General features: G+C 47.6%; 1 protein-coding gene across 2 annotated transcripts; it reads right to left on the bottom strand.

The window, feature by feature from the left end:
• Positions 1-10,893: 10,893 nt before the first annotated feature.
• ENC1 (ectodermal-neural cortex 1) lies at positions 10,894-23,634 on the bottom strand. Of its 2 annotated transcripts, XM_079780404.1 has the most exons (4): positions 23,189-23,634; positions 20,057-20,103; positions 17,762-19,576; positions 10,894-13,502 (listed from the first exon to the last, which is right to left on the bottom strand). In XM_079780404.1, the coding sequence occupies exons 2-3, from the start codon at positions 20,071-20,073 to the stop codon at positions 17,794-17,796; spliced, it is 1,800 nt and encodes a 599-aa protein (XP_079636530.1). In that variant the 5' UTR covers positions 20,074-20,103; positions 23,189-23,634; the 3' UTR covers positions 10,894-13,502; positions 17,762-17,793. The 2 variants fall into 2 exon arrangements, with proteins under 2 accessions (XP_079636530.1, XP_079636531.1); XM_079780405.1 differs by lacking the exon at positions 20,057-20,103.
• Between the last annotated feature and the right edge of the window lie 2,079 nt (positions 23,635-25,713).

Here is a 25,713-nt window from a genome sequence, read left to right as displayed (position 1 = left end):
TTGCAGGAGAACAGTATTGCCATATGCCGCACTCTCCTTGACTTAAGGCCTGCCTGCCTCAATGTAAACAGCAGCCCCAGTGCTCAGAAAAGAAGGCATCAGGTTGAGAAAGAAATGCTTTCACCCATTCAACTTTCATTTTATTGACAAATGTGTATAATTCTATTCCAGATTTAAAGATAAATGACAGCTATTTGTTCATCATGTCACTTGTACTTTGAGAGAGCATTTATAAAAATATTCATGTTGCTATTAAAGACAGGAAGACTAAGTAAGGTCCACCAGTTAACCAGGTAAATGCTATGTGTGTTATTTTCTTCTCTCCCATTATATTATTGGCACATATATAATTGGTGGCACATCTGTTGTGCTGATGATCACATCAGCTCTTAACTGAACATCTGACATGGATCCCAGCACATCGCTGAGAGAGGTTTAGCAGTGCCAAAGCTGCAAACCGCAATGGTGGTATCAAATGCACTGCAAAGATATCAAGAAAAATAGTTTGGAGGTCTGAGCTCTTTGCCAACAGAATGTACTTCTGTTTAAAAAAAAAATACTTATGAGAGATTGTATTAAGAAGGTCTATTCATTGCCAAGCCACTGAGAATATGCTTTCTGACTTCATCCATTCAAATATGTTTGGAGTTCCAGGTCTAAACTGACAAAGGAACCAAAAAAGGCAGTGAGAAGTGAAGTCAAGTGTTTATTAGGCAGCTTGGATTGAAGAGGCTAATAGAATGTGAAACAGGAAAGAACAAGGACTGGTCCTGATTGGCTATATCTGCTGAGTGAGTGATACATAGGTGTGGTCAGGGTGCCTACTCCGTGCCTAATGTCCACATGTCCAACTCCCTTCCAGAGAAAAAGAGAACACAATTAGAAAAATATTCACATGGAGAGAACTCAATGACATATGAAGAGAAAAATGCAAGTTTCAGATTAACAAGTAGAGTACGATTAATCCTCCTTGCTTCACCCCATGACCAAATTGATCAGAAACCAAGCAAGTATGGCATTGGGGATCAACTATGTTTGGACCACAAAAATGTAGAGGCCATCACAGAGGCCAAAACGTCACTCATCAAGAGTAACACCCTCTCTGTGGAAGATGTCTCCCAAATTTCAAACAATTCTTGCTTAATAGCTCTTCAGCATAAGTCATTCTTAAAGGCTTTCAAAAATTTGGTACATAATAAATGGTTTAACTGTGAATCTACCTTGATTGTTATTTTTCAAAAGCTGGGTAGTTTAAAAAAGTACCTTCCAATAGCAAGTTAACATGTTCTCATCATTTTTCATTTGGGCCTTTGACACATTTCTGGGGACCTTCTACCCTAAGTCCCCCATGACGATCCACACCTCATCTCCAAAAATGTTTCTTCAAATTCCCTAGAAAATATTCTCATTCAGAACTATGACTTCTAGGTTAAATAACAAGTTGAATATTTATTACTATTTAAATAAATCTAGTTTTACCATCGCACTATAAAAGGAACAGCCCCGTCAAGTTACTTAGATATTTTAATTTATTTTAATTTGGTGAAAAGAAGTTTGAAATTATTTTTATCAAGCTGAAACATGAAAACTCTCCAGTCAACTTTTTCTGGATTTAAAAAAAAAAACTTCTTCTTCATCATCTGTCATTTCCCCCGCACTTAAATTCTAAGGATGAATTTGCAAGCGGCATGAGACTGTCAGTGATTCTATTTTAGCTCTTCAGTAACATTTCAAGTGGATGAAGGACAGCACACCGACAAGGTTTAACTTCATCTCCTGCTGTTAACATTTCCACAGAAGGGGCTCTTCGTCATTTAATAACTCTCCATCACAAATAACTTTATGACATAAACAAGGCTTCAAACTTTTTTTTCCTGTGACTAATATGGTTTCTTCTCCTTCTTCCTTAAGACCTTTCAGTGAATCACAGAGACGAGCTAAAGGCTGAAAGCAATGCGTCAGCTTTTTAATAAGCTTTATTGTCACCACAGAAAATTAAGCACGGGTTGAGAGTCAGGATTCCAGGTCAGCTGTAAAGCCCTGACTGGTAATAGTTCTGATCCCATGACATTGTGAGAGCTTTGTGTTCGGGGTAAAGGGAGAGTTCACAGAAAACCTGTGCTGGGCACTGACCGGACCGTCCACTTCTCGGTTGTCCCCAGTTGAGACTATTTCCAGTCATTTCCTGCCCTCTTCTAATTTGGTTGAGGCACCTGCAGGCAGGATGGAAGCTGCAGCCTGCAAAGCTGGTCCCGACTGAAGGTATCAAGACATTGGCATCCATTAGTGGTCTTTTCCAAAGCAATGTCCTGTGGTCATCTTCCAAAAGTACATACCAGAGCAGAAAACGGGCCTTAAAGAAAGGCATTGCTAGGGGATCAGGATATTAATAAACCCAAAGTGACCCCTGTGGGTTTCCTGCTGCTTCCAAAGCAGGAAGTTGCTTACAAATACGTTCAATCAACGTACTTTCCCTGAGTAACATTATAGAAGATGGGTGGGGGGGAGGGGCAGGGGGGGAGATTGGAGAAAAAATAACTATAGAAATCAGGTGCTCCATATTTATTTCATAACAATGCTCAAAGGTCTCCTTTGGGCAGTCTTGAATAGATGCAACAGCCACGTTTGTTCAAACGATCAGAAAGGATGGGCCGTGGTGTTATTACAGAACCACGTTATTTTTAAATGCACGTTAAATGGCTCCCAAAGCCTTTTATTCAAAATCCGAAGATAAAAGAAGTAATTTCTTCTTAAAGAAACCAAGACTACTTTCTCCTCAGAGAATAAGCTATTAGAGCTGGTAAAACATTAGCAAACAGCCCATTCGAGCTACAAAGAGAAGTAATGGTTTGGTTTTGTTAGCATGGAGAAGTGCCATTACCTTTAAGGCTTTGTTATGGAAAGCTGCAGGATGCGTGCTGTTGCTATTAACCGGAGGGTTCTAATTGGATATTAGCTCATTTATGAGGCAGAGTCAGGAAGAGCTGTTGCCCAGGTGACTTGTAACAAAATGAAATAAGCAGATGCAATGTGTCCTGAAATTACCACCAAGTTTTCCTGAGCTGTTCGATGCTGGGATGCTTTGAAAATTCCACCTAAAATTGCAGCTTAGTTGTGAACAGAGCAATCATATCCCTATGCTCCTGCGGATTGTTGCCAAATACTAAGGGGTTTTCAAAAACATATAGTCATCTCCCCAAATATAAAAAGGAAAGTGAAGAAGCTAGCCATCTGCAACAGAGATGCTAAAAGCTGGCCCACTGGGGTGATCTCTTCCCTTCTAAACCCTTCCTGTCACCTGTACCCATCTGCCTTGCCCACATGAAATCATAGGGCCATACTCTGAGATGATAGGCGGGGGTAATTCCGATCTTAGTCTTCAACTGTCACCCTAATGAGTTAGTTTGGAGTCTCCAGATACCAGAGGATTAGACAAGCAAGAGATGCACAGGGAGAAAGGCCCTGAAGACTGGTAAGTGGAAAGGACCAGAGAAGGGGGAGAGCATTCAGCCCACAGTGCAGGTCTGAGCCTTGTGCAGGAAGGGAGGAAGGATAGAACACACTTTTCTAAACACGTTTCCCTTTGGTAGTGAGGCTCCTGTGCTGGGCATGAGCTGCTCCATCTACTCACCTCTCTCACCTTACCTTCCCTGGAGGCTCTGTCCAGATTAGTGTCAGAGACTCTCTCACGCCTCTCTAGGCCCACCTGTAAACAAGGCTGTCTGTGGGTAAGCCAAACCCAGAGGGAGGAGACATGGGCAGATCTTCTCCTTTCTCTGTCTCTAATTTCCCCCTTTCTACTCCCCACGGAGGGCTAATGCCTGGTCCCTGCTTTCCAGGTGCAATTACAGCAGCCCCTTCCTCCCTCTTCCCTCTCTGTTTCCAAGAAAGCACCTACATCTCAGAGATGCAGAGGGAGGAGTCATTCGGAACTCACCCAGTGTTGAACATCAGAGCATTAGCAGTTCCGTGCTCTGCTTTTGAACGGGGTTTGGGGGGGATATTCAAAGATTGTACAGGTAGTCACTGCCCTAGACCCCTCCTCCTAACAGCTTTCATTCTAGTTTGCTGGGTAGCAAAAAGCAGCCAGCAACATGTACCCTCATCCCCACCCTCATTGTGCCTCTGTACCCCCAGCTTCTCCACCCTTAGGGGTCCCAAAGGTGAAAGGTGCCTCTTCACAGAAAATCCGAGGAGCCCTGCCGCAGCCCAGACCAGCAAGGCCGCCTTCTGTCATCTAAGAGAAATGCTCCTTCCCCCAACTCCCTTTCATCGGCTCTAGAACTCTTTGAAAGACCCGTTGTTCTTCCCAGATCGTTGGGTTTATCTCTTTAAACATTTCTACTTTCCACCTGGGATTATTATCCCTTCCCTATTTATTTTTTTTTCTAACAAGTAAACCAATGAATGAAGAAATGAATTTCTAGTCACATATGGGCATTTCTACACCCACGCTGCCATTTATAAAGTAAGCGTTCTGCTCAGAGAAATCCCTGAAAAGAAAAAGAAAAATATATTAAATTTTGAACGCTAAGTATTGTGGAGGGGGGGAAATTGCAGACATAAAAATCCCTGAGTCAGCACTTACGCTGTGAGTGCAGATAATCATGTGTAGGTATTTGCCAAGATCCAGACTGTCATTAAGTTATGAGTGATTTGTTTCTGACAGTGTGAGTAGTAAGTTGGTGGCTTGGAATGTGGGACATACATCCTCCTAGTGACGATGTTTCAATTGGTGGTTGGGTTCCCCAGTTAGCCATCACGACTCCACTTCCTGAGCCTCCACTGGTGCTGGCCTGGTTCCAGGTCCTAGGACAATGAATGCAGGAGTGGGAGGAAGTCTTCTCTCTTTCCAGCACACGTCCACCCATGGTAAGATATCCTATCTAATAAAAGAGTAATATGCAAATTGACCATCACTCCAACACACAAGATGGCTGCCCCCATGTGAACACAAGATGGCCGCCACAAGATGGTCAGCAGGGGAGGGCAGTTGGGAGGGACCAGGCCTGCAAGGGAGGGCAGTTGGGGGTGATCAAGCCTGCAGGGGAGGGAAGTTAGGGGTGACCAGGCCTGCAGGGGAGGGCAGTTGGGGGGGACCAGGCCTGCAGGGGAGGGCAGTTAGGGGCAATCAGGCTGGCAGGGGAAAGGTTAGGGGGTGCAAGCTGGCAGACAGAAGCAGTTAGGGGCAATCAGGAAAGCAGGCAGGCAAGCAGTTGGGAGCCAGCAGTCCTGGATTGGAGAGGGTGCAGGCTGGGCTGAGGGACACACTCCCCCGTGCACGAATTTCGTGCACCGGGCCTCTAGAATATATATATATATATACACACACACACACACTGTATGCTTTATTAAAGAATTTATTTGAGCCCTGGCTGGTTTGGCTCAGTTGGTTGGATATTGACTCATGCACTGAAAGGTTCCCGGTTAAATTCCTGGTCAGGGCACATGCCCTGGTTGTGGGCTCAATCCCTGGTAGGGGGTGCAGGAAGCAGCCAATCAATGTTTTGCTCTCACATCAATATTTCTCTCTCCCTCCCTTCCTTTCTCTCTCTCTAAAAAAAAAAAAAAATCAATTAAAAATATTTTTAAAAAAAGAATTTATCTGATATCCCAAAGAGACTTGTTTTTAATGTAAATGGGAGTGGGAACATTTAATAGACATTTTTAAAGAGCAGTTTTAAGTCACAGCAAAAATGAGAACAAAGTACAGAGTTCACACACACACACACACAGCCTCCCCATCTGCCAACACCCTGCACAGTGGTGAATTGACACATCGCTATCACCCGAAGTCCCTAGTTCATGTAAGGGCTCACAAATGTATGGGATTACAAATGAGTGACATGTACCCTCCATTACAGTGCCCAGAGAACAGTTTCATGACCCTAAAAGTCTTCTGTTCTCTGCATATTCATCATTCCCTCCTCCCTAACCATAATATTTTGAAGTAAAATTTTGCCTTTCTCATTCTTCTCCCACCTGCTACTACCCATCCACAGGCCCTCTAACCCCTGGGGTTCCCCTGCATGTGCCTCAGCGTCTGAGCCTCACTCAGCTAGTGCCCCCAGGGTCCCTGATGAAGCTTATCAGCATTCCCAACCCCCACCCACCCTTCAGAGTGGCCCGATGATGTGGATGTGTGCATGACTAACAGCCCCCCAAATGGGGCTTAGGTATTTCCATTTTGAAAAAGAGGAGGTTGAACCCCCGGCATCCCTTGCACAGGTGCACTCTCAGGAAGTCCCAGGAACGGATGTGAGGTGAGCCACCCAACATACCAGACACATCTCCCTGAGGGTATCCTCAGCCGGCCTTCCTTCCTTCCCTTCTTCCTTCCTTCCCTCCCGAGTATGCAAAGGATTTCAACATTCCAAGATTCATTCTCTCAGAATGGTTCCCTGCTCGCAGCAATGCCTTGGCCAGAATGTATGTGGGTGGCTGAGTGGAACAGGGCTGTTTGCCACTTAGAGGTGGTGTATATGTTAGAACCTCAGAGAGAGACATTTTAGTTCTCACTTTGCAGGTGCCTAGTGTATGTCTACAAAGAGGCTGATTTCATCTGCCTTGCGGTTACAATGTTAGCGTATATTGTGGGGGAAAAGATCCTCTCAGCCTTGCTAGGGTATCTGATACACACTCCCAGCACCGTCTAAAAAGTGGGTGTAAAATAACTTCTCATAACAAAACAAATCATCTGATAACACAAGCGAAGGATTAGAGACTTTGCTGAAATTCCAACTGCCTTTCCGCGATGCAGTCCCGCATCTTTGTGCAGATGAAGATTATGGTTGCCAAGGAAACAGACCAGAGAGAAAGGCAGAAACTTTGTCTCATTTGGTTTCCCCCAGACTCACAAAGCAAGACCGGCTGTAAGCAGAGCTGGATGAGATTATGGTAGATTTATAATTTACTTAGTCAAATTGCTTTTAATTCATAGTCAGGCCTCCTTGTATATGTTTTTTTCTCTGAAAGTTAGGTCCTGCACATAGCTGTCCAATGTCTGACAAATAACAGAGCCTTAACATTCATTGTCTATGATTAAAATCAAATGCAGGACAGATGGCTTGTCTGAGTATGTGTCAGACAGGCAGAGCACCTAAGATTTGTGACAAGCAAGACCAGGAATTAACTGCTACGTTTTCGCATTTATTCATACAATCATGTGCGCCAGGAATACGGCTGTAAAACTTATTTAAGTGTTCTCACTTTATTTAAAATATTCCCAAACAAAGCAACTGCTCTCCTTTTGGCAAACCAGATGCCCTAATCTCAACCCCATTAACTCAAAATCCATTTTTCTCATACTATATGTATTGTGTATATTTCATTTACTTTGACATTTGACATGAAAACAGTGTCCTCTGAAAACCCAGCTTACCCAGAGCCCACAATATTAGTCCCCATTTCATGTTTATGAACCTTTTTAGAGGAAATATTTAATTATTTTATTCACTAAACATTTGTGGAAATAAAGACCAGACGAATGAGAACAGGCAAATGCAATAGCAAGAGAGTCAGCCAGTGTCACTTGTGTTTTGGCCAGGGACTCGGTGTCAAGAAGAGGGATGGGGAAGCTTTATGGTGGAAGGAGGGCAGGCTCCAGGTGAGCCCTGATTGGAGGCGGGCAAAGGGGGGCTCCTATGATGGCCAGGGGTGCATATTTAGTTATTAATCAAGTCCTGGCTGTTTTGTGCTCATTGTTATGGGGGTTACTGTTAGGCTTGCTGGACCAGTTGTTAGAGATAGTGGTCTGACTTCCTGCAAGTCTGACTGGTAGATCGCAGGCTGACTTCCTGGGCTGGTTTCTGCATGTTGTGGGTCAGAGTTCTACTTTTATTATGGTCTGCCCAGTGTGCATTTGCATATTCAATCTGTTAGTCCATAGTCACTCTACACACAAAAAAGGTACACAAAGCATCAGTGCACAGTTCACTGAACGATTGAGTGTAACAACCACACAGGGGCCCGCATTCATTTTTATATTCTGCACATTCTTTTCTTCAGAAACCTGTGGTCAAGGAGCATTTTGAGTTGCTGAATGGACTCTTTCCATGTGCTTCTTTAATCCTGGTGTCCAGGTGGGGCTCACCAGCTGCGGGCCTCCTCGGACCTTCTCAATGAAGTCCAGTCTTCGCAGACACAACGGACAGCAGCCCAGGTTCCCACAGTCAGCGTCTGCCCCATGAATCACCTTCCTCCACATTCCTGGACCGAGAGGGGCAAGTCAGAGAGCACGCCTGGAAATCCAGTTCCACCACTCCCTTTGGGAAATAATAATCTCTCAAAATCTGTTTCTTCATCTACAAAATGGGGCTAATACTCATGCCGGCTCTCCTAGGGTTGCCGTGAGGATGAAGTAAGGCAATGGGCATACAGACTTTTAACACAATCCCTCCCACAGAATAAATACTCAGATTTAGATATATTGGGTGTATTTCTCCCCATGTTTAAAAAATGGCAGCTGAAAATTATTGAAAACCCATTATGTGCCAGGCACTGAGTTTGGTGCTTCCTCTTAAGTTTATGTTATTATTAAATCTTTCTATTAGATAGAGAATATTAATCATCCTTATTTTACAGAAGCTGAGGCTCAGAGATCCTAAGAAACTTCTCTATCCTTACCTCCACTGGTTGTGAGAATTAAATGAGATTGTAAAGCATGTCCTTAGTATAGTCTAGAGCACTCCATCAACAGGGCTATTATTGAAAACTAGAGGCCCAGTGCACAAAATTCATGTAGCGGTGGGGGGGTGTCCCTCAACCCGGCCTGCACCCTCTCCAATCTGTGACACCTCGGGGGATGTCCCACAGGGATCGGGCCTAAACCGGCAGTCGGACATCCTTTCACAATCTGGGACCACTGGCTCCTAACTGCTCGCCTGCCTGCCAGCCTGATTGCCCCCTAACTGCTCCCCTGCTGGCCTGATTGATGCCTAACTGCTCCCCTGCTGGCCTGATCGCCCCCAACTGCCCTTCCCTTGCCAGCCTGATTACCCCCAACTGCCCTCCCCTGCCACAACCCGCCTCCTCTGCCAGGACCTGCCTCCTCCATGTGAGGTGGCGGAGATGCTGGGACTGGCCTCCTCTGCACCACACAGAGCCACGGGACCCTTAGGCCTCACTGCGAAGAGCAGCCACCAGGCCCCGCCTCCACTGTGCATGCGGCCATCTTGTGGTGGCCATCTTGTGATGATGTCACGCAAGGGCGTGGCACCACCGAGGCTTTTATTATATAGGATGACCCTTTGATTATCCACCATCACAGACTCTATGCAGCAGTTGCCCATCCAACATATGTTCTCCCTTTCATCCTTACAAAATCAGTTTCATGTGAGGTGGCAATGGACCCCATTTTCCTCAGTCGCCCTTATTTCTTTGGAAGTTCATGTGGCCTAGTTCTGGCCAATGAGAGATAATGGGAAGTCTCCTAAGTGGGTCTTTTTTGGAAAACTATTATTGTCCCCCCAAAATGGGCTTCATCTGGCACATGCCTTTTCCCTTTTGTCTGTCTCTGTCCTCACTGCCTGGAAAGCACAAGGACACCACCAAGTACAGCTGCCATCCTGCAGGCATGAAGCCCAAAGGCCCATGTCCAGGAGGGCAACGTGGGAAGAAGAGCCCAGACCCCCAATGGCCCACTCGGGGTCCTGCCCCAGCCCTGGACCGCCAGCCTCCAAACGGTTTCCCCACTGTGGTTAAGCCACCATGGCCGGCTTTCTACTACCTGCAGCTGAAGGCAATCCAAACTAATCCAGGCCCTGTTTGGGCGATCTGTCTGAATTAAATAAAATTTCCAAATGAACGGAAATTAAGAATTTGAAGTATCTTCTTTCCTTCCATCTGTCTACATGTTTCAATGGAGATGACAAAGAAAAAGAACTCCAGAGAATGAAAGGTTGGTTCCCAGTGGTCTCTACATGAGTCATTCTCAGTCCTTCTGAGAAATCACATCAAAGCTTTTCCTGAACATCCGAGGGTCCGAGTCCCAATCACACTCTCCCTTCTTCCCCGTCACACGGTGTCATACATGGTGTCACCAACAGGGTTCCCATGGGTCCTCAGCATCATGCGCTTGAGGTCTGAGGACACGTGTTCCCAAGGCTTGGCTCCAGGCCAGCCTCACCCAACACGGAACTCGGCGAGGCTTCTGTAAAACCTGAGGCATCTGCCCGGCATCTCGGTCAAAGTCCAAAGGCCCTACTTGCACTCAGCCTGCTTGTGAGCTCTCCCCGAGTTCTAATTAGGTAGTGTTTATTTCCTACCCGAAAAAGATTATGCCCAACGTTCCTCTGCACGCTAGCACAGCCAGGGGTCTGACCCAAGTGACAAAGGAGCATCTCACCGTGACACAGCGATCACGAGGTGGGGCAGAGGCTTCGTCCGCTTTGGGCTGGGCCAGCTGGGATGGCGCCTTTCCACTTGGAGGAAGCTAAGTGTACCAACGGGGTTCAACTGGTGGCTTTGTGCTGTTACGGGGAAATAACATGTCCATATTTCCACTTACTTTAAATGATTTCTAAAGCAAGATCAGATGAAAAGAGGATTGAACTCCAGTCAAAATCTAATCCGCGAGGAAGACAAAAACTAAATTCCTTCCAACATAAAGTATGTTGCCTCCATACTGGCATGGCACATGACTTTTTATATTCTAAGCTATGAATAACCCATATTTTGCCTTGCTTAAAGAAATATCCTAAATGGTGAAAGTTTTTAATTATTTAACGTGTAAAACTGCTTTACTAAAAGTATGCGACTTCACGGTGAAATAAAGGACATTCAAAAAATATTTGAAATAATCCTCCTTTTGATTGAACTAGAAAAGGTGCACATTTTCAATGGCTAAAATTACATCGTATTCAAATAAAGATACACACACACACACAATGAAGAGAAAATCTCTAATAATTTATTTGACCTTCAGTTTCACATTGTGAAAAAAAAATAAGTTTTACAAAACCTCAAACATGTAGTAGCAGGAAACAAGTACACATGAACATGAACACTTCACTTCTTCAACTTACACAGAGCTCCGTACGTGAACCACATACCCAACCGCCACGAGAGGGATATTATTCAGCTCTAATCACTCTTACTCAGACAGGTGTCAAGCCCAGAGAAAGGGGGCTGCACAATTAGACCAGAAGTGGAAGGCCGCCCTTTGTTATCCGTTTCCACGGCAACCCGTCCGCAGAATGAGAAGAACCTTCTCCGTCTCATGCCAAGGTCTTTGTGTGCACTGTGGTGTGAATTGTATTTGCTTCAAAGTGTGGGACGTTTCACAGGGTGAAGAATGGTCAAGTAGTGAGCCCAATGCCTCCATCAATCCAAAGAGCGGGAGTCCAGAAAGTTCCCTGCAGGCTGGGGGCCCACCCTGGCCACGGCTCCCTCTGGCTCGCACACAGTAATTAATAGAGGATTCGAGGACAGAGCACAACTCTGAAACAGCTGCAGAAAATTCACCCTGCTTTCAGAAGCCATGCAGCGACACACATCTCAGCCTATTTGCATCATAAACTACAGAGCTGTAACTGCCACAATGTAACGCCACCCGACTATGCATGCCGCCATGGTACAATTAGACATTTGCATTGCTTACCACACATCTAAGAGCGAAAGACTGACTGCCAGGAAGTACTGGGATGCTTTTATTCCAAGGGCTCATTTATTTTGGTCCAACTATAGCCCACGTACTCATGGCATGGACGGACATGTACAATTAGTCTAAAGTTTTCAGGTGCAGAGAAATGTTAAGGATTTATCTGTCATTAGACAATGCAAACACACTCACAATGTAAAGGGCTGTTATCAGTCTTAAACCTTATTTTCTAAAGTACAGTCACGTGAGGAACATCAATGAAAGCATGCCAGAGTTACAAACTCTGGTCTTCCCCAGACACCGCTGAGGAAGTGCCTCTTTGAGTCTAATACTAACACCTATCACAGCACATGTTTAGTTTAGTAAACAAGCCCACAAACTAGCAAAGAATGTATTCACAACCAATTCCCAACTATCCCGGAAAATCTCAACGGCGGCCACTGCTCACAATTCTTTGGTGTTTCGTGACCAAATGTGTCCGTTTTGTGCACCACAGCGTCCTTTCAGAGACTCACCTGCAGGTGAGCACCGGGGCATACATTGTACCAATGTTCACATTGTCTTGGAGGACTTGGCACACTTGCTAAATGGTACAGCAAGAATAACAACAAATCCAGGCCCAGCAAATCGGGTGACTGAATTAACTTATGTCGGTGATAATGCAGTCTTTCCCCCGTTAACTGTGGTTATGGCAAAGCCTTCTCGCAGGGTAATAAATAAATAAATATATAAACTTTGGACTATGTCTTTACCTGTGCCCTATATACAGAACTATTCCATAGAATTTTCCAGGGTTTCAGGATATTACACAAAGGAAAAAAAAAAAAACCTGCAAAGCGATTTGGTCCTTTCCAAATTTCAGTAGCCGAGACTGAAGGAGGTGACTCAGGTGGGAAGGAAGGGGGCAGAAAGAAGCCTTCCCTCGCCCCAGGAGCCATCAGCATGCCCAGAGCCCACGAGACCCCATGAGAAGCTGGCGAGTCTAAGAAATGTGACCTCCATGCCTTCCCTACCTCCTGGGTGTCATTTAAGTTTCTGTTTTGTAATCCTTCCCTGTCTTGACATTTACAAAACCCCTCCCCTTCCCATCCCACCCTCCAGTTATATTGCAAACTGCAACTCCCCAGTTTTCCTTTGTGTGCAGCAAAGCACATCACAACAGCCACAAAAATTGTGCAAAACATACAACCATCACACACGGCCACACACGTGAACACAACTGTAAGCATCGTTTCAGCATGCAGGCATCCAACAATAAATAGCTAAATCTATAACACATTTCTTACCAGCCCAGGGAAAGTTTAAAGTCACTTATAAATAGAAAAGATCGTCTACCAAACAGCTACCAACACCGCCCCCATTGTTCAGAACCTTCCTGGGGGGGGGGGGGGGGGGTGAGGGAAACCCCTCGGAGACTGGCGGAGCCCAGGGCTCCTCTCTGCAGCCAGCACCAGCTTCCCTCCCGGCCCTACAGACGGGCTTTCAATCTCCAACAGCAGCTGGCGAGGAGGCTTCAAGCTTGCTCCTCAGAGAGAGGTGACAACCATTTCAAATTTTACACATAAATGGTGGAGCCCATGGAAATCAAATGCTGAATATGGTACAGCAAGGCAAAGGGCCCGGCTTTTCTCTCCCTTTGAGGGGCTGATTAATGCTGACATTAATCCACAATTACAAGACAAGGACTAGATCACAGGTTCATTCATTCATATTTAAACCATGTGCTACTTGCACTGAAAATCCCACCCCTCCCCCACCCCCTTCCTTCATGTCCAGTTGGAGCATTGACAAGGTGCAGCCAATCGTACAATCCAGGTCTTGTAGCAACTTCTTCTCCTTTTTTTTTTTTTCCCCTTTCTCTTCATTAAGTTTGGCCTCTCCAAAACAGAAATCACTTCTTGAGCTAAAAAAGAGGGAAAAGATTTTTGTTAATAAGCTCAAAATCTGAAAAAATAAATTAATTAATTAAATTAAAACTCAGGACAGAGCTGGTCAATATTGCTTCTCAAGGTCTTAATTACATGTTCAGTAGAAACCGTGCAAAGATATGTGAAGTGTTTGTTATAAATGCACACACACATGCACGCATGTATGCAGATGGCTGGCCCGACGGACACAATGGGGTCCACAGAAGGGCCTCCCCTTCTTTCCTAAACGTATTCGTTCAAATTCAAACCTATACGTCTCGGTGCTGCTATCCGTTGCCATCTTCCGCTTCCACCACCTGCAATTCCTCTCCGTGGCAAAGCAGAGCCACCGTGCAGGAATCGCCAGGGGGTCAAGATTCCAGTGCAAACCTTCCTTTGCCCATTTACCGTAAAGGATTCCAAATGCAATTTATTCACCATATAGACGGCAGACGTATTAATCCTCTCATTTAAATGCATCTCTGCTATTCATTATGGCAGAAATCAGTCTCGCTTCCTTCCGTATGACAACATCCCTGGCTTCAATAGCCCAAGGCTGGAGTTTATTCTCAAAGTGCATCAGTCCACACTTGGGAGGCACCAGCTATGGTATGCAGTGTTATTACCTACGGAATCTACCAACGTCAAGTGTGAATACAAATTCAAGGTGCCACAACCAGGAAGCCTGCACTTTTCGTGGGAGCTGGTGTTTCCTCGCACCACCCACCCTCCCCATTCGTCTATGTCTAATTTGATACAGGGGAATTTTGCAAATGGTGCGTCTTTCACACGCTCACCCTCACGAAGCACATTTCCAGCCCTGGTAGGAATCCGCATCCCGACTGCTATCACTCCATTGACAAAGGGAACTCGGGAGGGGCCACTCTTGAATTCTTCTTTCTTTTGTGTGTTTAGGGCTCCGATTCATTTCTTTAGCTGTTTCTTTAGGCAGTTTCATAACAGTGATTCAAGCTTTCAAGGCATTCTTTAGACTACAGTGTCATGCCCCTACCCCCACCTCCTTATAATCTATATATCAACATTAGGCCAAAAGAATGTATCTTGAAATAATATAAAATTTCAAGATGTTGCCTACTGGGGGGTGGGGGGGTGGGAGAGAGAAACTACCAAAAGAAAAGGAAAACTCTAAAAAAGGAAGAAACAAAACAAAGCAAAACCTAAATGCTCTCAGGTTGGGGCCACACAGCACCATGAAAATGCAGACTAATCAAAAGTAATTTCCTTTTTGCCCATCCCACCCGTTGTCAGAGCAGCAGGAGTCAGTTAAAATCTCCTTGATGGATGAGTTTTTAGAGCAGGGCAAACTTTTTGCTAATACTGTATTAATTCCTTTAACACCTCCATTTGGAGAGCAAAGAAATGTCCCGAAGTTTTTGCGGCTGTGGACGGATACCTACACAGCACCTCTTTTCACTCCGTGTAGCTCAAGCGTTTTAACGCTGTCTGCGTGTAGTAACCTTTAGCCAATTTAAAGCAACACCCTCCCTGTGGGAAGCTGCAAGAGTGGCTTTGATCAGGCCTAAAGGCGACCTGGCCCTGTCAAATTTCACTGGTATATGCTGGACTCTGGCTGGCAGCACCGAGGGTGAAGAAGATGTTATTTCACGTAGAACCTAACACTCTATTGTAGAAGTGTGTGATAGGGTTCAATTTTTCAGGATAGGATGAATTCAAGTGTTTGCATACTCTGGGCTGAGGAAAATGAGGCACCAAAAATGAAGTCTAAAGAGAACAAGAATATAATAGTCAAAGACATCTCATTTTCCCCACCACACACAAAGCTAATTCCATTGCAAGCTGAGGTCTAAATGGAAGGGAGGAAAGAAACCTAAGACTATTGACTTGAACACTGATGGTATATGCCAGGCACTGGGCTAGGTATTTTCGGGTCCCCCACCCCATTTATCAATTTACCCAAGCCTGAACTGGGAACAGATCTTAGGGGAAGTAGAATGCAAACCACTCACTGGACAAAGGAGCCAAATCCAGAAAGGTCCAGACTCCAGCATAGAACCAGAACCAGAATGCACATGGGATCTCTTTCTGCCTCAACTTCCTTACCTTGTTCCAAGGATGCCAACCATTCCACCAGTTAGCATTTTGAAGTACCGCCACCGCTGGCAATTTGGCAATTTTTATGGCTCCCCTGTGCAAACAGAATCGGTTCTGGACTAACACCCAACTTAGTGTGCTGTTAATTGATGCTTTACCCTCGGAGGTTCTTTAAACTAGCTTTAGAGGTGAGTCATGCATTCGTATCACAAATGAAATAACCACTCTCAGAGCATTTGTTTATTCAGGATTACTGAGATGCCAGCAAGGCTGCAAAAACCAGTTTGGTGTGGGGCGCTGTTAGCCAAGTCGCTCCCCAGAGAGGCTCCTGGCTGTTCCTGCGCCTCTGAAGGAGTTTCATTCCGAGGAAACATTACATTGCTAAGAACGCTACTAACTGGAATAGGCTGGAGGAGATAACTGCAGAAATGAAATAAATAGAAAGATTAAGTGTGAAAGTGAGGCCAGTTTTCATGGTGTTTTTAAATGAGCTGTGAGAGATGAGGAAAGAAGACAAATGAGTCAAAACCCCACTTTGCTTAGGTTGCCACGACCCCTAGCTTCCTTTTTTCCTTTTGAAAGTTCCCTTCAAAGGTGTGAAACCTGCTAGAAAAAACAGAGCCAAAGGTTTCCAAGTAAGGAGTTTAGTTTTCATTGGAGTCCCTCCGAAGCAGCATTTTAATTTTAGTCTATTATTAGTCATTGTAATGAATGAGCCCAGGAATCACCAAAACAAATCAACACACTGTGCTCTGTGCTGCCCGCAGACCTGCGGAAGTCATTCCTGGGCTGATCCTGTCATTCCTGGGCTGATCCTAAGACTGCCAACAGCAGCAACACGGCCATTAGCTTGCGAACACCGAACTGTGCAGGCCTATTAATTATTTGAGCCAAGAGTATTATATACTCTTAAGTACACAAGACAACCATTATGTACTCAGATATATGACACAGAAGCACAACTTTTGTTGGCGCTGACAATAGGGTCGGCCTGTGTGATTAACTCTGAAAGGCTGCTGCTAGAGCAGTTTAGATGGCTCAGAGTGTCCACACATCAGACCAACGCATACAATGCAGGTGCAGCCTTTTACAGGGGCAGACCTAAATGTCCCTCCACAGCTAACAAATTTGAAGAAAAAAAATTAAATAACCTAATAAATACTTTTGGAGAGAATAAACTAAGAATAAATTTAAGCATTCGATTTTTTTTTAAAACCATATTTCATTCCAGAAAGGGTTTGAGGAAGCAAAATGTATCTCAACAAGTATCTCCTGGGGGTGACACCGATATGGAGTCAAGTTTATGAAGTGGCAGTTCAGCATGATGCTCGAGTTAAACTGCTCTTACAGCAGCCTTTCAGAGTTAGCACCCTCTGGAGCCAGGCTGCCTGGGTGCATTTCTGGACCAATTCTTGCACCTACTAAGCTCTATGACCTTGGGCAACTTAACCTCTGTGTGCATGAGGTGTTTTGATCTGTGAAGGGCACTAGTAATAATATCTCACAAGGTTGCTTTGAGGATTAAATGAAATGATCCTTGTGAACACAGCCCAGCTCCAGACACACAGCGAGGGCTCCCTAAATACTAGTTGGCATTATAAGCATAGGTCAGGGTTTCTCAACCTGGTGTACATTGGAATCACGGGAAACTTTCTAACATGCTGATTCCCGGGCTCCACTCAGATCTCATGAAACCAAGTCTTCTCTAGGCTGGGCAGCTTTTGCAAAGCTCTTTGGGAGATGCTGAGGCTCAGTAAAGGCTGAGAACCACTGGCTTACATATGTTAGAGTGTAACTGTGGTCAATACAAGTGTTTTAAGTTCTGGGATACAAGTTATTTTATTTTTATAGTTTTTTGTAGTACTTCCATAGGATAGGCCAGTGGTCGGCAAACTGTGGCTCGCGAGTCACGGTTTGCCGCTCTGTTGACTAATGAGTTTGCCGACCACTGACCTAGACTCTCAATTTCAATAATTACAGGCTATTGTTTGTTCCTTGTGATTAAGCAAGCCCCTATCCAGTGGTCAGCAAACTCATTAGTCAACAGAGCAGCAAACCGCAGCTCGCGAGCCGCAGTTTGCCGACCACTGGGATAGGCTATATGGACCATGCCTCACTCTACATGCAAACTTGCACAGCTACCTTAATTATATGCATACTTACAGCTTAACTGGCTTCTTACCTCGAGCTCACTTTCTGTAAGATGTACTGCGTTTAAGAAGGCAGGTGCTTCCAGGTGCTGACAAACGCAGTCGGTATCAGGGAGTACGGGACTGTGGTTATGCTGTTCCACACATCCAACGTTGGGTCGTAGCAGTCCAAAGTTTTGCATCGCTGAATGCCAAAGTACCCTCCCACCACGTAGAGTTTGTTTCCGGAGGCCACAGCGTGACAGCTCATGCGCTTTGCTGTCACGTCTCCCACCTTGGTCCACTGGTAAGTCTCACTGTTGAATTTGTAAGCAGAGCAGGCGGAGAACTCTGTATCTCCCCCCATAATGAAAATCTGGTTCCCCAGCACAGCTGCTGCCGTGTAACGCCAGGGCTGGGGACAGGTGGCCGGCACCGTCCACCTGTTTTCACATTGATCATAACACTGGACCTTGGGGAGCTTGTCATGACTGACGCTGGTACCTCCGAAAGCAAACAGCTTGAGCTTAGCGCTCACTACTGCTGCATTGCTGACGCCTTCTCGGAGTGGGGCCACCATGGTCCATTTGTTGGTCGTGGGGTCATAATGTTCTACTTGCTTCAGAGAGACCGAGGGGGAGGCTGGGAGGCAGCCAGTTGCGGCCGTGTGCCCCCCGACCACATATAAGCAGTGCTTCAGTTCAGCAGAGCCATGGCCAAACCTGGCTACCAGCATGGGGGCGGCTTTGGACCACTCCTCGTGCAGGGTGTCGTAAACCCAGACATCTTTCGAGACTCCGTTTTCAGACCCCCGCCCCCCAGTAATGTACACTTTGCAGCCGATGGCACACGCACTGAACTCTTTTCTGGGGCTGGGGATGTCGGCCTTAGGAATGATCTCTTTGGCCTTCTGGTCTACTAGATACAGCTTGTCACACATGAAAGTCTGCCCTCCCAAGAGGAAGAGGGCGTGGCCCGTCTTCCGAGGCCGGGCACAGAGGCTGGTCACCACGCCATCGTTCTGCAGGATCTTCAGCTTGCACCTGATGGCCTCTTCCACAATCTCCTTGCTCTTCCTCTGCTTGGTGATGAGTTCCTCCATGGCCACGTTCTCCATGAGGTAGATGGCTGGCAGGAGAGCCAACCTCACCGTCTGCAGCAGCTCCGGGAGGTAGCAGTAGCGCTTCTTCAGGTCGTAGCTGATCCAGTTAATTGCAGACTCGTACACGAGCCTTTCATCTTCCGTCTCCAGCTCTTCGCTGGACAAGAGCTGCACCACCATGTCCTGGGGCAGCTGGAGGAAGTCTTCGTTCTTCCGGATGGTTTGGAAATTGCTGAGACACATTCTCCAGGAGAGCTCGTAGAGCTTGGTGCACTGGTGCGCGTCGGACAGCAGCAGCATGCCCAGGCAGTTGGTGGGATGCAGGTTCTTTTCCAGGAACTCGGCACAGGCATCCCGGATGTCTTGAAACTCCAGCATGTCGCCAGCTTCCAGGAGCGATTCTGCGTTTTCTTCATTGATGATGACCCGGGAGGAGTACGCGTAGTCGAGAAGCAGCTCCAAGACTTCTGGGTGGATGGAGTTGTCGAAATTGACTTCGCTGTCCTGGCTCTCCTTCAGGCCGCCACTGAACATGGCTTCAAAGTAGCGGCTGCAGGCAGCCAGCACGGCCCGGTGACAAGGGAAGGTCCTGTTTCCCGCGTGGAGGAGGACATCGGTGAAGAGGCGCTGCTGCCGGAGAAGGTTCAGGTGAGTGAGGACGCTGTCGGCGTAGGAAGACTTGTGGAACAGGTAGATGTTGATGGAGCCGCTGCTGGCCCGGGACTTGCGGTTCTCGTGCACACTGACTGACATTTTGTTTCCACTCCTGGAAAACAAAGCAAAACCACTGAGGGGTGCTCCCCGTGTGTAAGACAGCAGAACAAAGTAGCGATCCTTTTGGCCAGAAGAAACAGAATGTGTTGCTCTTAGCTCTGCTGCCTCCTGTTCTGAATCACGGATGGCCATTCCTGTACCAAGTCAGAGACAACTGCCTATAAGGAGAGGCATTCCCGGCCATACTGTTGAGCTGTTTGAACTATACACTGTTAAAAAAAAAAAAATCACTGCTTGAAAGCAGGTTCATCTTGGAAAACCTGACTGCCAACTTTCAGGATATTGAAGTCCTGGAGAACTGTATGTCAGCATAAGCCAGGAAAAGCGAGGTCTCATTCTCACAGCTCCCTGTCCCTGTCCAGCTGATTCACTGCGGGCCACTTAAAATGCCAGGCCTCCAGCTCTCGTAACGCCAGGAGAGGCACCAGCTATAATGCCCTATGCAACATAAAGCCATGTGTAAAACAAATACCTGCTAATTAATTCCATTAAGAATTCCTTTGGTAAGATCCGGTCTCCCTGCAATACACAATAAGTAGGAAATGTAACATGAAAGGCACAGGCTTCGGCAACTTCTCCAATGATAGGATCCTTATTTAAAGTTACAGATTATTTCCAATCAGACAGCTCTACCACTACAGAACCCTAAAAGTGGCCTAATAGACACATTACCATATATTGATCAGCAGGCTTTAGTGAAAACACAGAATAGATTCTGACCACAATCACCCACCCATCTTTCTTGCTCTGGACAGCTTCCAAAATGAGGGTTTAGGCACATAAAATAAAGAATATTTTTTAGCATACTCAGGAGTGCTGTTTTTCTGTTCTTCCTGCTTTATATCAATTCTTGGAAAACCAGTTGCAAGAACAAAGGATCTATCTGCCCCTCTCTTTTGATTTAGTAATGCATCACCAGGACCATTCTTATTACCTGCTAATGCTGGCATCTGCAAATAGGGAGTTCGAGATGCAAACATTGCCTTATCTAAATCAAAAAATACACACATACACACACGTATGTGCATGGACTATGCATGCGTGTGTATTTTGCCAGCCATTGTTAATTTCGGGCCACCCTAGAATTTATTTGCTGACTAAAGTGTTCTTTTTCTCAGTATCTAAATTGAAATTATAGCAGAATCTAATGCTATCTTTAGCTTACCTCAGTAAGTAAATTGTAGGCTAAAGATGTAGGAAATCCCTATCACCAATCTTCAAAAATTGAATCACATGCTTAAAACACAAACACACACACACACACACACACACACAGACTCACAACACTCTACCTCTCTTTTACTTCAAAGGAATAAAGGCTTTAAGCATCTGCCTGTCAAAGGATTCCTAAGGAAGTTGTTTATCCCAGGAGAGTAAGCTGGGTGGTTACAGTATCTATTCCAAGCTCAGAACAGCCAGTCCTTATAGCACAGCTGAAACCTATGGCCTGCTTATTTCCTTCAACCATTCGGATATTTATGTTTAATTTATATCCCAGGAATTATGAATAAATGCAAATGAGTTACTTACCACAGATACTAAGCTGCACTTCCCTGTCCACCTGTGTCACACAAAACAAAAGCAGGTGCCTAACTTGCCCTTAACACACAGGCAGCATACCATTGGGTGATGCAACTTTATTTTCAGAATGTAACTTTTCATTACGCGTAAACATGGCTTAGTGGAGGAAAATAAGCAACCAAGTCTGGTGTTACAAAGACTTTACAAACACCCATTAGTCTCCTATTAGTCTCCCAGATATAACAAATAGTAAGGAGCCAAGTTTCACCCCCATCTCAAGCCAAGCCTCTACAAGCCTGGTCCTTTTTCTCACCAGTGCTCAATGTTGCAAAGAACAACGGGTATGATCCTACCTGAATGCACCAGGTTTCCAAAGTGCTAAAACATCTACTGGTATCACTGAAGCTCTACCACTGCAGCTTGTCATTTGAAATAGTACATTCCATCTGAAGCACATTGAGGAAGATTTTAAGATCAAAAGATGCTATAAAAACTTACAAAAATTCCAAATGAGTAGCGATAGCTTTGTTTTTTAAAGCAAATACTTCCAAAGCAACCTCAAAAGCTGTCTCCATTCAGGCTAAGAGCAAATGCAGCGCTGGCTGAAGAATGAGGGACCCCTACACAAGGTGCATAAACACCAGAAGCACATGGGGCAGGAATCCCAGGAGCCCAGAGCACGTTTCCCTGAGCATTAAATACCTGGTAATGTCAAACACGACTCACGACCAGGCCCCATACTTAAGAAAAGTGAAGAAGACCTGAGGATCTGTATCTTTATGCATCCTGTGTTGATGCACCTGCATTTTCCTGGTTGGCCCTTAAAGCCAGAAGGAAGAACCTAGCCTGTCATCTTGGATAACATCCAGATGGAGAAACATGTCACCATCGAAACCCAATATTCTTGCAGCAATACTTGATTAAAATAAAAGGTATATTTGAAGACCCATGGAAAAGGTTGCTTTCTGGCTTAAAATTAGCAAACATCCAAATACCATCAGGAATCATTTATACAGTCACTAAGCACACCTTCAACCTAAAATGAATCATCCTTCTGGCATTTTCTAAGCCCCCAGAGAAATATTTGCATGCCAAGTAAGTGTCCAAAAAATGCACACATATACTTAACCTGCACCTACAAAGATGAGAAAAGGGCTGCTATTACCCTGAACATCAAAAGGGCTCCTAGGTATAGTAACTTCAGTTCACTTAAAGCTCCTTACCTACGCTCTCTGCCTCCAATTCTGGGTGTCCCCGTCACATCTCTTTTGGTTTTGAACCTGATCTCAATGCAATCAAAGGAGAAACTAAGCAGATTTGGGGGGGGGGGGGAGGGTATTTACGTTATTGGAAACAACATTATGAAAAGATCTTTTAACAAGAAAAGCATTTCACCATGCAGCCCCCTAAAACACTCAAAACACTCGCCATGCTCTTTAACAGGCTGGCCGGGTTTCAGAGCGACAGCAAATTACAAGCCCAACAAGTTCAATGGTTCACCTCCACCCCGCCCACCAATTCCTGTCCTTTGAAACTAATAATGTTACACTAATGGCCAAATACCGTACTTGCATGGGAAGAAATTAATTTTTCAGGGGGAAAAAATTGCAGTTTCCATTCATTTCCTAGACATTTCGCAAAAGGGAACGTGTCCTCGGGAGGGATGTCCGCGCGCGGCCCCAATGTTCCCTCTGCCGGACAGGGCGCAACGTGGGCCACCAACCCCGGAGACTGTGAAGTCCGAGGCCGCGGGAAATCCACCCCCAGGGAAGCGCCGCTTTCCGAGGGCGGGGGGGCGGGGGGGTATCATTCCCAGGCGGTGCTCCTCGATCCCCCACCGCTCTCCGGGGCGCGGTGCCGCCCAGGGCAGGCCCTTCCGGCGGTGCCCGGCTCCTGCTTGTTGCGGGAGGGCATCGGGAAACACTGAGGTCTCCACCCCAACAAGAGCTCCCCATCTCCGCCTAAGTCGGAGCTCCGGACTCGGGGGGCTGCGCACACCCCTCGCGAACACACCCCCACAGGCCAAGCGCGTCCTGAAACCCGCGGAGCCCGCAACAGGTCCGGGGCAGTGGGGGAAACTTACAGCAGCGACGACCGGCCTCAGTGAACAACTAGCTGGGCTCTGGCCTCGGTCACCGGGCGGGGAGGCGACGAAGCGGACGTCTCAGCGCCGGGGAGCGGGAGCGATTGCCCGGGCGAAAGGACTGCGTACCGGGCGCCGGCCGTGGGGAGGAACGCGCCCGGGGCGGCTGGCTCGGGCCGGCTACCGCTGGCGGTTCGCCTCGGCCTCGCGATCCCCACGCCGCGGACTCTGTGCCCGCGACCCACGGAGCGTCTCCCGGAGCGAATCTCGGGAGGGGAGAGCAAGCCCGCGGCTGCAGGCGCCGCGGAAGGAGGCGGGCTGTGCACGGGGGGAGGGAGCTAGGAAGCGCCGAGCGCGCCGGCAGCCGCCTGGCGTCTGCACTGGGTCTCCGCACCGACCAGCCGCGCCGCCTCTCCGGCTGCCCGAGCAGTCTGCGCCGGGCCGCGGTGCGCCGGCTATAAGTGGGGCGGTGCGGAGGGGCGGGGAGGGGAGCCGGTGGGTGTGCTGTGAGTGACACCCGGAGAGGGAGGGAGGAAGCGCTTGGAGGCAGCCTTCGGAGGTGGAAGAGGAGGAGGAGGAGGAGGTGGAGGAGAAAGCTGGAGAAGAGCGTGTCGGGGGAGTTAATCGAGAAAGGAAGCGGGGGTGGGGGACTGCGGAGAGGGGAGACAAAGCGGACGCAGTATCTCAGCCATTAGCGAGCAGCTGCAACCCCCGGGGACCGCGAGTGCAAAGTTTTCCCGGGTCAGAGTGTCTGAGCCACCTTGGCCCAGCCCGTTTAATGGATAGACCCGAAGCGGAGGCACCCTCGGCCGGGGAGTGCAGCCCCGGGCTGTGCGTTCCGCGCTGCTGCAGCCCCCGAGATGCTCTAGAAAAGGGTGGCGAGGAGCGAGCGGCGGCCCGCGGCACGCGCCCTGGGCGCGCACAGTCCGCGCGCCGGAGGGGACACCCGGAGGGAGGACAGTGGCGTGAGAAGGGGCGCGCGTTTGGACACCCCGGAGACACTGTGTGTGGGGCAAAGCCGGCTGTAGAGTTTCTCGCTGGCGGCAGGGCCAGACAGACCCGAGCCCCAGGCGTTTCCCCGGTGCCCTCCCGCTCGACGCCCGACCCGAGGGGCAGCCGGAGCCGGACTCTGCCCCACGCGGCCCGGAGCCCGGCCGCCGCCCGGCGCGGTCCGGCGGGGCGTGCCCAGGCGCTTCGCAGCCAATCGCCGCGGCCGCTTGATTCAAAGCGAGCTGCTCCCAGGAGCCGCGGCGCCGCCCCCGCTCACTAGCGAGGGAGCCTCCGTCGCCCTCAGCCGGGACCCTTCCGGTCTTTTATCGCTCGGTTGTGTCCGTTCGGAGTTCAGCGAAGAAATGGCCCGGCACACACGTGTCTGCAGCGCCGCGGGCCAGGAGAAAGAAAGGGAGCTAAAAACATCCGCTTGTGTGTGTTTTTTTAATTAGGATTTGGAATTAAATCTATAAGTGACCTGTACAGATGACCAGTCCAGCCCACTTGTTTTACAGGTTAGGAAACGGAGGCCCAGGTAAATGTAAATTGTCCAAATCGAGACAGCACAGACACGCATCAGGGGCCCAGCCCTGCAGCTCAGCCTCCCCACACCCCATCCCCCAGCTTTCTGTCAAATGCTGGACGCAGAAAGGATCCCTACAGGCTCAGACGGCCCCGCCGGGCTCCCCCAGAGCCCAGAAGCTGCTGACACCAGAACTGTCGGTTCTTGATTCTAACCCCACTTCTCTTTCCCCGCGGTTTCTCCCGGTATTCGCGCTGAGAAATTTCGCTCCTTGCAAACAAAGAAAGACAGTGCCCTCTGAAGTCCTTTGTTAGCATTAAGTCATCAGCCTCACCGTGAGCCTTTACAAATCTGTTTCATATTTTAAATTTGTACGTAGAGTCGCAGCTCGAGACTGCTTCACCAAGCCGGCGGCGGCTGGTGAGAACCACGTGCGCAGACCCTGCTCCTGACCGAGCCGTGGATAAAACCCGTGGAGACTGAAAGAATGGAAACGCTGTGGACGCCAGAGATGGGTGCTGGGAAGGTGGGAGGTGGGAATGTGTAGCTATTGCACAGGTCTTTTAACGGCATGCTTCTGTAAGCCTGCAGCAAGGTGTGGGGGAAGCAGATCAGGGTGGCCTCAGGGCGCTTTATAGGAATGTATTGTCTGCCTAGGTGGTAGGTCAAAAGCAAGCCACGCTGGTTTTGAAGACCAAACGTTATTGTCTTCCTTCGGGAGGAAATATTGTGTTTAAATTAAGAGATTAACATTTCTTCTCTGTAAGAAGTATTTCCTCCTACTGCTGTCTGGCACCTTATCTACCTAAAACTTCACCTAGGGGGCCCTGCCTAGAAATAAAACACAGCTCAGGCCTGGCTGGTGTGGGTCAGTGATTGAGCGTGGACCTATGAACGGGGAGGTCAGGGTTCCATTCCCCAGCGGGGCCATGGCCGGGTTTTCGGACTCGAACCCCAGTACTGGGGGGAGGGGGGGGGACCGGGGGGGGGGTAGGAAGCATGCAGGAGGCAG

The sequence above is a fragment of the Cnephaeus nilssonii genome (genome assembly GCF_951640355.1).
Source record: "Cnephaeus nilssonii genome assembly, chromosome: 2".
NCBI classification, from domain to species: domain Eukaryota; kingdom Metazoa; phylum Chordata; class Mammalia; order Chiroptera; family Vespertilionidae; genus Cnephaeus; species Cnephaeus nilssonii.
The sequence above is the reverse complement of the archived record's forward strand: the minus strand, read 5'-3'. Positions and strand labels throughout refer to the sequence as shown.